The sequence below is a fragment of the Abramis brama genome, assembly GCF_963993115.1.
Source record: "Abramis brama genome assembly, chromosome: 7".
NCBI lineage: Eukaryota > Metazoa > Chordata > Actinopteri > Cypriniformes > Leuciscidae > Abramis > Abramis brama.
In genome coordinates this window covers 34,964,646-34,978,804 of record NC_139969.1, presented here as the reverse complement: position 1 = coordinate 34,978,804, position 14,159 = coordinate 34,964,646, and the positions used below count along the sequence as shown (strand labels likewise).

Sequence of the window (14,159 nt, the reverse complement as noted above, 5' to 3'; positions counted from 1 at the left end):
TAAAATGCACATGAACATCAGCACAATTCATAATTATGAGTTTTGGTAACTTTGGATTTTCTTAAGAGTTTCCGAGTCAGGTGAGTGACAGTGAGAAAACATGTCAGAGGCAATGAATGCAGAGTCTGCCCTAGTGAAAAAAACCTATGCCAAAATATATTTAAAATAGGCCTACATTTTATTCCATACTAACTATACTACAAACCCATTAATATATGTACTGACATATTGCTTGATACTTGCTGATATAAATATTATAATTCAACTTTATTTGGAGTTCTTCTTTATTGCACAATGCACATTCCTTAATATTAAGCCTAAAATGTGTTTAATATCACTATTAGTAAGGATAGTATGATCACTGTATCATTTAAATGCAAGATATTTAAAGTGTATACTTGCAATAGTTTCACTTTAGCACAATCAAATATACGCAAGTATATCTTTAGTTGGACCATACAAAAATACTTGTTCCAATTAAGCAGAGTATAACAGAGCATTCCAAAGTATACCAGTTCAATATATCAAAAATACAATTGCATGGTATTTATATTAAGTACATAAATATGTAAATGTATTTGTAGTATATTTAGCATAAAATAAATGTATTTAAAATACATTTCAGTATATTTATTTTTCACAAGGGTGTAAGTACATGTGTTTCTGTATCCTAAGTTAGTTCAAGGCTGGATCCTCTTACTAATTTCTACGACCTTTGGAAGTCTGGAGAAATTTGTCTTTAGTAAACTCTCTCTCGTTACTTACTGAACTTCAACTTTGACTCCTGGTCTTCATTGAGCACATTGGTCTCGTGATGGGCTCTAACTGTAATTCTCCAACATTAGGTTTTTGTTCCGTTTTTTTTTTTTTTTTTTTTCTTTTTTTTTTTTTTAATTAACCATTGTGAAATGGTGAGGTTTTTCTGCTTTTCCACGTGAAGAGTGTAGTTTTCATTAACTCATTGTTTTCTGATTCTACTTGCATCAATATTTATATGTAGAAAGGTTTCATTTTCTAACTATAGGTAGTCTAAGTAATGATCTATTGATGTTATTTCCAAATCTGTTGGTTTATATTAAGTATTAATTGTAACACAAAGAGAGCTTCATTTTTAAACACAAATGACTAATTTAATTGAAAGTATTTGAAGATTTGCATCATCCTATTAATAAAACCAACTTCAAATATATAAATGTTTATAATATACTTTATTACATTTACATTCATATCCATAAAAAGATTCCTATAATATTTAGAAAATATACAAATAGATACTGTACATGTCATTAAAACATCATAAAATAATGTCCGATTTTTAAACTGTTATTAATGATCGACCATAAATAGTTTTGTACCTTAAAAAAGCCTCCATACATTTGATTGCTACATCATCTACTTCTGGATCAAACTTGTTTGCCAAAAGATGGTGTTGCCTCACAATCCATTTCAAGTCCCCAGCTCCATAGACACACACTGCCCGTCTGTACGTCCCAGTGCATGGTGGGTAGGGAGCCCCACTCTTTAGATCTCCTTCATGGTAGCTCCACTTCACTAGACGAGCAATTGAGTTCATGTCTGATTGCTCGTACTTTCTGTTTGGAGGGTTGGATCCTGGTACTGAATGCATCCGCTGTAACGTAGCCCACATGTGCTCATCTGGACTGTATGTGTCTTTCTCCCATTCCATGAAATCTTGAATTTCTTTGCTTTTGAAGATGTGATCCACAAACTCTCTTGAAACCACAAAGTAAGCATTTCCTGAGAACATAGGGCTCTGTATTGGCGGGGGTGACTTTGTAACATCGGTCCGAGTCACAACATTCGTAACATTGTGATGATACTGCCAGCGCACCTTTTTGGAGTTTACGGTCTCGGACTCCAAACTGTTCTTTCCGTTCAGGAGTTTTAAAGACTGAATCATTTCTCCATTGGTTTTAATTGGGAAATCACTGCCACAGGTGTTGAGCAGATACCTCCACTGGACAGGTGACTTGAGCAGATCCTGCATGCAGTTGATGTCCGCTTGAACTCGAGACCAGGAGGCGTATATCACATTCTCCAGTTTGCTGGCCACAAACACGTTGGTCAGGCAGGACACAATGGCCCTAACTGCTTCTTTAAATATATCAGGTGACTTCTGGTCCACATGAACACAGTACACATTGTCAGGAGTGTAAATGGCCCTTAAGAGCCTTTCAAACATCTCAATCTTCTCGTGGATCACCATTGAGTAAGCAATGGGGAAATCTTTCTCCTCTTTACTGAGAGAAAACATCAGAAACCCTCTGTCTCGGATGTAGGATGGACAATCCTTGGTTGCGTTGAGATAGAATGATTCGGACAGCAGGAATTTCCTCTTTTTTTTCGAGGCCAAGAGCTTCCCGAAAATGTCCTTGTCCACTCCGTCCATGTCTCCTTGGATAATAGCAGAACAAGCCTGTAGTTCTCCAACATCCTGCTTTAGTAAGTGATTCAATACCAGCTCTTTCTTATGAGGACAATTTGTCATCCGTCCTAGATAGATCAGCAAAAAAAGGGACACTGAAATGGAGATTATTTTCAGAATCCTCCGATTTTTAAATCTCATGTTTAATTCTTTAAAATGATATTTTTCCAGAAACAACCTGTACCAGTGAGGTATAAAACATCTTGTGATAAGAAAGCGAATCTTGTACAAAGGGGAAGGGCGGATTTCTGCGAAAGAGGTTAATAATTATTGTACTTAATAATTAATAACTATAGAGCAATAATTATGTGAATAACCCCCACCAGGAAGGTGTGTATTAAGGTATTGTATATCATGTCTGACCGTTTTGAGGAAGCTATTTGTTTTATTACTAGATCTGTAGCCTGTGACATGGATTTAATATTCTTTAACTTAAAGGTTTTTATATGATCACTCTAGTTAAAAGTAATCTATAGACTCTGTTCTTTCTTACTTACTTGTCTTGTTTCCGGTCCAAATATCTAAAAATTCTTAAATCAAGATGCATTTACTATATAGTAAAATGGCATAAGATATTATGTCTTGTTTTCTGGGGGGTTAAGTGAGTTTTCACTTAAGACGCAAAATTATCTGCCAGTGAGGTATGATAAATAATCTTTCTCCATAAAACAAGACATGATATCTTTTGCCACTTTACTTAATTAGTACATTCATCTTGATGTAAGAATTTTTAGACTAGAACTAGAAAATACCAAGTAAGAAAAGCTTTGCAGTGTTTGAAGTGTCAGTATACGCAATTACAATAATTCTGTTCTCCTTTTTGGTTCTGTCCTTTCAAGATATCTATAATCATGGCTCCTCAACCCCAAAACCAAAACCCCCAAAACAACTCTTTTGTTCTGGTCTTGGTATTTAAGGGAAACTGGCAGAATAGTGTTTGGGAATCTGCTGTGTGAGTGTCTTGAGTTTTGCACTCAGGGAACTCACACACTGCTGTGTGTCTCTCCGCTGTTAGGTATGCATTTTTTTGTATTTTCAAAATTGTAATTGTGTTAAACACATTTTGCTCATAGAAAACGCATTATAGTTGTTTGTGTTATTACATGTACACATAGACAAGTTGGGTTTATTCTTCGAAATACATGACTGCTTTACTGTAAGTTTTGTATGCAATAAATTGGTTAAATGTTGTAGATTAGGGTAATAACTTCTTTACAACTTCATGTTCCCGTATTTTAATTCGATGAGTGCTTGTCTAAGCAAAGAAATGAACTTTCATTTCAATATCTTTTTAGAAAAGGTCACCCAGAAAAAAATCAATACATTTTGGCATTTGGAACTTTATATTTAATATACATATCGTATGTATTATGATAAAAAAAATAGCTCACAAATGTTCTAATACTTGTACAGTGTACTGTACATCACTGCTTATTGCTTAGAATAAATTTAAGTTGCAGTTTGTCTTTGTTTCTGCAGGCAGAATACATTTCCTCCATCACTTTGATTGCATGTTCTGCACACTGATTAGTTCTTGGAATTTCTACTATTCGCTCCTTACTTTCTTTGATTTCTGCTCCAAGAAATTGGTACATCCAATAATTTGCATTTGGAGTGGCATTATTCTATGCTTTTCTTCTAGTGAAGATTCTTCTAAAGGCATTCTTCTTTGTGATTGCTGAAATTTTTGGTCCAGATAGCCTTGTTCTTCTTTAAGGTAGTATCACTTTTCTTGTGCGACATTATATATTGCTACTGAAACATATCAAAAAGTATCAAAATGAGTTGTTTGCTCATATAGCTCCCTCTCTCTCTATCCGTCTCTCCTATATGTATACCAAGATTTCGATTGTTCTAGAAAAACAATTCCAGAAAGTTCTAGTGTCAGGGATCCACCAGATCTGCACACTCCGCCCACTCGTTCACTCTCCCCGGAATACTGATTCACCACACCTGCACCTCATCATCACCTCATCATTCACTCCCTTTATATACAACCCTTCACCTTCTGTTCAGTGTCTGGTCTCATCTTTACATGGACACACAAGACTCACTACCTGTTACTTACCTGATCTACCAACCTGAGATACTCATCTTCATTCTACATTCTGATCTGCCATCTGCCTTCTCCGTTGATCATCTTCATCATCCATTCTCCACTCTGGTTTCCACTCCACCTGCAAAGACATTCATATTACTATTCAGCTAAGTACTATCTTCATCTCAAGTTTGCATGACCTACTCACCATTACATCTGCTGGTTCCATGCTTCTGTTCCAAATAAACATCGTTTTATTTACTCACCTGTTTGAGTCTTCTCTAAACCTGACAGAAGACCAGACCATATGCAGAACCCCACAGAATCAGCGATGGATCCACCAAGCGATCCATTCACTGAGCTGGTACATGCTGTTCGACTCTCATTCTGCTGTTCGACTCTCATGTTCGACCATTCCCGCTGATGTCCTGCATGCTGCACGCCAGTCACTTCTTCCTCGATCACCCATTGTACCACCAGCTGCCTCTGCCAGTCCCATGGCCCGACCAGCGAAATTCACCGGTGAGGCGGAGGACTGCAGCGGTTTCATCCTACAGTGTTCACTGTACTTCGAAATGCAAGCTCATTAATTCCCCAGCGATTCAGCCAGAGTGGCATTTGTGATTTCATTACTGTCTGGCCGTGCTCTTCAATGGGCTCAATCTTTATGGAATATGACAAGCCGTTTTAACATTTAATCATTTAAACCGACTAGTCTCTATTTTCATGCTACTAGTACTTATTTTTTAGATACTAGTATCTATTCCATTAAGTACTAGTACTTATTCATTAGCTACTAGTGCCTATTCTTTAGATACTAGTGCTTATTCTTTAGGTACTAGTACCTTTTTAAAGATACTAGTACTTATTCATTAGATACTAGTACCTATTAAAAAGACACTAGTACGTATTTATTAGATACTAGTGCCTATTAAATTGGTACTAGTACTTATTCATTAGATACTAGTACTTATTCATTAGTTACTAGTATTTATTATTAGATACTAGTACTTATTAATTAGATACTAGTACCTATTAAATAGATACTAGTACTCATTCATTAGATACTAGTACTTATTTCGAGAGTGACTAGTAACTATTATTTTGTTACTAGTAAGAAATTTTACATTTTTGCCATTGACTTCTATGGGGATCTGTCATTCAGATATCAACTATTCAGTTCTGACTAGTATGTATTCCAATTGTGACTAGTACGTATTTATTAGATACTAGTAGTTATTCATTAGGTACTAGTACTTATTTTTTAGATACTAGATACTAGTATGTATTCAATAAATACTAGTACTAAGTCATACTAGCAGGGCCGTTGCTAGTGGGGTGAAAGGTGGTGACAATTATAGGGGCCCCCGCTGCCCAGGGGGCCCCACAAAATCCAGCAGTTATACTATATAGGCCCCTGTTGTATGAATAATTATAATATTTGAGATGAGATTTAAATGAAAACCACAAAAACATGAAATTTGGTTAAATATTTTTTCCAAATATCTGCTTCTCTTACCTCCCTAAAAATGGTTTAGTCCGATCTAAAGTATTTATTAATTATTCAATCAGTGACAAACATCAGATGGACCCAATAAAATTGTAAGTCCCACCCCAGCTCGTGAACAGAACCAATCAGAGTTGAGGCGGCAGTGCCTGAAGTTAACGATGAACTTGGTGGAAGAGCAGGAGACTGACTGACTGAAAATTTCGGGGAAAAGAAAACATAAATCAGGGTACCAGAAATGCCATGAAAAGAAGGAGGGAGGCCAGGAGAGTTGTTGTATCCCAGTCGATCAATACGTTCTTAAAGACAGGTTGCATTGTTATTTCGCTGGGAATAAGAAAACTACCGTCAACTAAAGCCTGCCGGTTCGGGTACTGTCACTTTTCATTATGCGCACCACAATCGACCGAATGATTACATGGTCAAAATTTCTCTTTTTACACTAATGTATATAGAGTTAAAAAATGTACACGAGTCATGACACATTGCATTATGCACCTTACCTGCTGGCTGATGAAGTATTTATTACATCAAGAAAACACGAATACAACACACTGCACTTGGATGAATACATTTATTAGCTTTATTTAATAATATATTACCAGTTCCATATTATCTTTATTAAAAAATAAGACAATAAATGATTTTATTTTTTAAATTTGACTGCATTCTTGTCAGTTTCTAAATGTTTACTTTTTGATTTATGAATTATAACAGACTGATGGGAAAAAAAACATTATTTTGCTGTTACTTTTTTAAAATTGGTTTTATTATTATTCAACAATTTCTTGCTTTTTGTTAGTTTTTATTAGTTGTAATTTTTATATAAACATTTAACTTTTAAAATAAAGGTTTTACAACAACATCACCATCTTTTGTTATATTTGGGCCTCCATGCTCATCTATTTACAGTATATGATATTGGTGGAGGGGGCTGTGGGAATGCAAATGTATTAAAATGTTTCATTTAGGTTTACATTGAATTTAGCATGTTAAGGTTAGGTATAAATTATGATTATCAGAGTTTTCTAGCAAACGACTCTGGTCAGTCCTGTTTTACTGAAACTCTTGGAGTTTGTGTTTTAGCAAGAAAGTCCAGCCAGTCCTGTACTCGGGTCTCAGTGTTTGAATAGATATGCTGAGTGGATTAGGGTGGGCAATGCTCTCAGTCTAAATCCAGTTCCTAAACCTGTCTTTTTCTGTTCCTGCCCCTAAATGTATATAAACTGTAAGCGAACATTCACGTCAGGCTTGGTGACTGCAGCTGCCGACGGCTCGTGTCCTCAATAAAGAAACCTGCTGAAGAAACAACCAAGTCTCCTGGGGCCTCATGTATCAATCTTGCGTACGTACAAAAACTTTGCGTACGCCAGCTTTCACGCTCACGGTCGTATGTACTAACAGTGAAATTAACGCGAGAATGTGCGTTCCTCCACGCCAATTTCATGACTGGCGTACGTACATTTCTCATTGTTTTTGTCCGTTGGCGACTCTTACAGGCAATGAAGTGAAGTTGCAAACATTACACAATGAATTGTTCTACAAGTCTATCGCACCACCACCTGTGGGAAGCATTGCTATTAATTTGCAATTTATAAAATAATTGACATATATTGTCACACGAGCCTTATGGGAATATTCTATCAATTATGCAACTGAGAACATATAAAAGCATATGCAAATTGATACAACCCATAGTCTATGGCAATGACAAATTTGGTTTAATGTCCACCTTTATATCAGACCATTTCTTTTTAAGGTCATTTAGGGTAGACTGTGTACAGTTGAGACGTGTACAGTTGAGACACCTTAAATAACTTGCGTTCGCAGCAAGCACAAGTTGTGATTTTTGCTGTGCACGTGCGTATTAGTGTCCTCTTTGATCGTGGGAAATTTGAACAACGGACGCATTCCCGAAAATATCTGGAAAAGGTTTTTTTTCTAAGATATGACGTTCACTTCACCATGCACTCTCCACAATAAATAGCTTATTTTCCTTATGTGACTGTTAAACGTAACTGGTATCACCACAAACGTTATTCTGTACGTTCCTAAAAACTGGCATATTTCATGGTATTGTGTCATGCAAGGTAATTGCAAAATCTAGAGAAATGTGCGAGGTGGCCAGCGGGGGATAGTTGAGACACGTCTACTGTACCCCCGATAGAGTTTTATTATAGGAAACACACTGTTTAGTTGTTCAGTGTTATGATAACAGTTTAAACGCCGTAATTAGCCAGCATAGGACGCAAATGAAAATAAAATTTGATATTTGTTATATTTAAACTGTGCTAATTTAAATAAAATGAATGAATATAAATGGATGAATAAACAAAAATGTTGCCCAATTGTTATTTTCTTTATTTGTCTTTATTTTTTATATTTACAATGAATGGTTAGTTACCTTCACATCATTAAAAATGGGTGTCTCAACTGTACCATGCACTGTCTCAACTGTACCACATATGGGTACAGTTGAGACAAAGTTGAGACAAAGTTGAGACAAAGTTGAGACAAAAAGCACCTTATTTTTATGAGCTAATTGTGGAAAATATAAACTACCTGTGGGTATTATTGATTGATAATATCTTAGTCTACAAGCTATGAAATGTAATGTGGCATGTCATGTGGAAATTCACATCTTTTCAGTGTCTATTTTTGTGTGAAAAATCAAAACGCAAAAAGTGTCTCAACTGTACTCAGTCTACTCTACAGTGCGACTTTCAGATCCCACCGCATTGACAGCATCAGCCAAACTCTCCCACTCATATTTTTTCCTTTTGTTATTAATTCCAGAGGACAAAGTTCCAAATAAAACATTTTTTTTTCGTTTCTACCTCCAATAGTAGCACCTCCAATTCACTTTCTGTAAAGTTTCGTTTCTTGCCGCCATTTTCTTACTGCTTTATTTTGCCAAAGTGGACTCATTACCATATTTAAATTAATTTAATTAAGGGAGGAGACTGGGTGGGGCGTTGTGCTCGTGCATGTGCGCTCAATTTTACGTTAACTGGGATGTACAAAGAGAATATGCGTGGGATCCTTCGTACGCAGAGATTCATACATCTGGGGTTTTTTGTGCAAGTCTTTGTACATGAGGCCCCTGGTCTTTCGATTCTAAGTTCACAACAGGGCCCACATCAATATTTTTAATATTTATATCCTCTAGCTACGGCCCTGGATACTAGTACCTATTAAATAGATACTAGTACTTATTCATTAGCTACTAGTACTTATTCAATAGATACTAGTACTTATTCATTAGATACTAGTACCTATTAATTAGATACTGGTACTTATTAATTAGCTACTAGTACTTATTCAATAGATACTACTACCTATTTATTAGATACTAGTATTTATTCCAAATGTTACTAGTAAGATTTTTTATTTTACTAGTAAGATTTTTAATTGAACTCTCCAGTGGCCCTTCTGACTAGTCATAACATAAGACGAGTAAAAAAGCAGTTGTGACTAGTAAAATAAGAATAGTTACTAGTAACAATTACAAAAGATACTAGTGTCTAATAAATAAGTATTAGTATCTATTGAATAAGTACTAGTATCTAATTAATAAGTACTAGTATCTAATTAATAGGTACTAGTATCTAATGAATAAGTACTAGTATCTAAAGAATAAGTACTAGTGTCTATTGAATAAGTACTAGTAGCTAATGAATAAGTACTAGTATCTATTTAATAGGTACTAGTATCTATTTAATAGGTACTAGTATCTAATGACTTAGTACTAGTATTTATTGAATACATACTAGTATCTAGTAATAGGTACTAGTATCTAAAAAATAAGTACTAGTACCTAATTAATAACTACTAGTATCTAATATACATGTACTAGTCACAATTGGAATACATACTAGTCAGAACTGAATAGTTGATATCTGAATGACAGATCCCCATAGAAGTCAATGGCAAAAAAAATAATTTATTACTAGTAACAAAAGAATAATTACTAGTCACTACTGGAATAAGTACTAGTATCTAATGAATAAGTACTAGTATCTATTTAATAGGTACTAATATCTAATGAATAAGTAATAATAAGTACTAGTAACTAATGAATAAGTACTAGTATCTAATAAATAATAACTAGTATCTAATGAATAAGTACTAGTATCTAATAAATAAGAACTAGTCACTATTGGAATAAGTACTAGTATCTAATAAATAAGAACTAGTATCTAATGAATAAGTAGTATCTTTAAAAAGGTACTAGTACCTAAAGAATAAGCACTAGTATCTAAAGAATAGGCACTAGTACCTAAAGAATAAGCACTAGTAGCTAATGAATAAGTACTAGTACTTAATGGAATAGATACTAGTGTTTAAAAAATAAGTACTAGTAGCATGAAAATAGAGACTAGTCGGTTTAAATGATTAAATGTTAAAACGGCTTGCCATATATGGAATTCTAATGCTCAAGTCACTAAATCCCTTTCCAGTTTCATCCAACATTTCAAATAAGTTTTTGGCCAAATAGCGTCTGAGTTCCATGATCAATCCATGATCAGCTTTTCAATCTTCATCAAGGTAAACAATCTGTTTGTGCCTATGCTCTCCAGTTCCGCACCCTGGCGGCATCTAGCGGTTGGAACGAAACTGCTCTACTCACAGCTTACCGCCACAGGCTCAATGCCAACATTCGCCAACAAATGGTAGTGTATGACGATTTGATGAGGCTCAAACTTCATACAAAAGACCATCCAATACAACATCTCAACGCCTGTGCATCTCAATCTCCCGCTGCATGTCCTCCGCCCACGGCACCATCTGTCGCTCTTCCAGCACCACAGCCCATGCAACTCGACGCTTACCACCTGACCCATGCGGAGCGTCAACGCCGGATCCAACATCGTCTATGTCTGTGCTGTGGGGGAGAAAATCATGCCATCAATGACTGTCCCGTACGACCCCAATGCCCGGCGGTGAGTACAATCCAATTACCACCAAAGATTGAAACATTGTCACGCACTACTGTTCATGCCCTAACCTCTGATATATGTGTCTCTGCGCAAGCCCTCGTCGACTCCGGTTCAGTGGGAAACTTCATCTCAACCATAGACTGTAAAAAAAAGATGGACGACGCCCCTTCGCTCTCTTCCATTGATGAGAACTGAAGCCGCCAGTGTCCCGATATGGCGCTGACATATTGGAACTTGAGTCTGCGCAGTAGCGATCTCGGAACCAGACCTGTGCAGTAGTGAGCAGGAAGTAAAGCCACGAATCCGGCGAAATCAACGCTCCGCCCTCACTCTCACAGAATGCACTCAGGGAGAGTGCATTCTGCACACTTTTTTAAAAATTGATTTAGGGCTGTTTTCGACTAAGGATTTTCATAGTCGAATCTGATTCGTTAGATTTTGCCGTAGTCGACTGATAGTCGAACCTTTTTTTTTTTCTTTTTTTTTTTTTAGATAGCAGCTAGATTTTTCCCATTTCAAACAAAAGAGCTAAAAAAAAACTAAAAGAAAAACATGGTGTGTAACAAATACCTTTTATTCATTTAAAGCCAGATGAACAAAACATATCACACATATATCATAACATTTCATAAACATGAGGAGCAATATGAGAGAGAAATTTGGTGATCGTTGTTTAGGTAGCATTAAACCACGTAAAGCTTTTTCACACCCATGAGAACCGTGTGGAGTCAACTCACAGCCGCTCCGCTGCCCTGCTGAAAATGTGAAGCAGAAACGCTTAATATCAGATAACGTCCATAATAATTGGACTCTGGGTTCGATTTTTTGACCATTTTCAGTGATTATGAGGAGCAATATGAGAGGGAAATTTGGTTATCATTGTTTAGGTACATTAAACCACGTAAAGCTTTTTTCACGTTAGGACTTAGCCTATATACATAAAGCCCATGAGAACCGTGTGGAGTCAACCCACAGCCGCTCCGCAGCCCTGCTGAAAATGTGAAGCAGATTTTTGAATACATTTTTATTTATTTACATTAGTAAGCTACAGGACATCGTCTTTCAAAACATGACCTGCGCGAAAGCGGAAAATATTTTTTTGTACCCAGCCCTTCTGAAAATGCGAATGCGTCTCTGTCCCCAGCACATTTCAAACCAAACTGACACCCATGTATTCGACTATGAGGTTCATAGTCGAATCAGACCTCTCCGAATCGAATCGTCGAATCCTCGACTATTAGAAGTCAGCCCTAAATTGATTGCAGTACAACAAGAGGCTTGTTAAAATAAAGTAAATACAATCTCCTCAGTCCTCCGAAGATCCCGAAAAAAATGTCCGTTGGTGCTTCAGTGACTACTTCGCTCAGAGGACCTGTCAATCACAGCTGTCCATCATGATGTTACACCACCGCATCACGTAACTAACTAAAAACCAACTTATTTTTGAAACAGACACTTGAACTTACATCAGCGTGATAAAAACGACAGCAAATGAAAGAAACCACCTTTGGAAAAAAGATATTTGAAGTGTAATTAAATAAACACCGGCACCACATCACGCAGGTCCTAGAAAAACTTTGTGCACATCAACTGTACCTCAAGCTGGAGAAGTGCGAGTTCCACACCACCTCAGTCCAATTCCTTGGATATGTCATCGACCAACATGGGATGGAACAGAGGAAGGTGGACACCATCCGGAACTGGCCTCAACCAACTACCGTCAAAGAGCTACAACGTTTCCTAGGATTCGCCAACTTCTACAGGAAATTCATCAACAATTACAGCCTCATCAGTTCATCTCTGACATCCACCCTCAAAGGCTGGCCCAAGTCTCTGTCCTTCACCCCAGAAGCCTCCAACTCATTCCAACAGCTAAAAGAAGCTTTTCAGACCGCTCCGATCCTGGCTCATCCGAATCCAGATATCCCCTTCATCGTCAAGGTTGATGCCTCTTCTACTGGGGTCGGAGCGGTCCTATCCCAGCGGCAGGGTGATCCTCCTAAACTCCATCCATGTGCCTTCTTTTCTAAGAAGCTGTCCCCGGCGGAGCAGAATTACGACATTGGTAACCGAACTGCTCGCAATTAAGCTTGCCTTAGAAGAGTGGAGACACTGGCTGGAGGGAGCAAATCATCAGTTTAAAGTCATCACCGATCACCGCAATTTAGAATACCTCAGGGAGGCTAAAAGGCTCAATCCTCGCCAGGCTCGATGGGCACTATTCTTCACCCGCTTCAATTTCACTGTCACCTATCGTCCTGGCACCAAGAACTGTCTATCTCATATTCATCAACCATCTCCTGAAGAAACCCATCCGGATCCTATTCTCCCTCCAGCCATTGTTGTCAGTCCCATCACCTGGAGCATCAAGCAAATCTCCCAGGAAAACCTTACCAATCCTGCTCCACCGGGAGGTCCAGAGGGCTCCTCTACATACCACCTCCTCTCCGTCCAGCCCTTCTGGACTCTGCTCACACTTCTCTGGGCTCTGGACACACAGGTAGCAGGCGTACCCCTCTCGCTCCTACGTCAACTCTACTGGTGGCCCTCCATGCCTCAGGATGTCTCCCAATTCGTCAAAGGTTGCTCAGTCTGTGCCATTACCAACACCCCGAGGAAACTCCCTGAAGGCAAGCTCGTTCCACTCCCTATTCCACGTCGACCATGGTCTCACACTGGCATTGACTTCATGACGGATCTACCTAAATCACGAAATCATGCCTGCATCTTCGTCGTTGTTGACCGGTTCTCCAAAGCCTGCAAGCTGATACCTCTTCCAGGACTACCCACTGCCTTCGAAGCTGCAGAGGCTCTCTTTCAGAACGTGTTTCGCAACTTCGGCATCCCTGAAGACATAGTGTCTGACCGTGGACCGCAGTTTATATCCAGAGTATGGCAAGCTTTCTTTAAACTCCTAGGAGTGTCTGTAAGCCTTTCCTCCGGTTATCACCCACAAACTAACGGCCAAACTGAGCAGAAGATCCAAGAGATCGGGAGATACCTGATGTCATATTGGAGCCAATTCCTTCCCTGGGCCGAATACGCACAGAATTCACTACGCCTGCCTTGCCGTAAGCTGAGTCCTCGATACATAGGTCCATTCACTGTGCAGAGGCAGCTCAACGAGGTCACCTATCGACTCAACTTACCACCACATTACCGTATCTCACCTTCCTTCCACGTATCTCTCCTAAAACCTCACACTGAACCTGTCACTCCTCTTCCCAC

At 38.0% G+C, this 14,159-nt stretch overlaps 1 protein-coding gene across 1 annotated transcript; it reads right to left on the bottom strand.

Moving 5' to 3' along the window:
• Positions 1–1,315: 1,315 nt before the first annotated feature.
• LOC311087533 (beta-1,3-galactosyl-O-glycosyl-glycoprotein beta-1,6-N-acetylglucosaminyltransferase 3-like) lies at positions 1,316–2,227 on the bottom strand (the record flags this gene model as incomplete). The annotated part of the gene is made up of 1 exon (XM_084120859.1): positions 1,316–2,227. The coding sequence occupies one exon, from the start codon at positions 2,225–2,227 to the stop codon at positions 1,316–1,318; it is 912 nt and encodes a 303-aa protein (XP_083976985.1).
• Between the last annotated feature and the right edge of the window lie 11,932 nt (positions 2,228–14,159).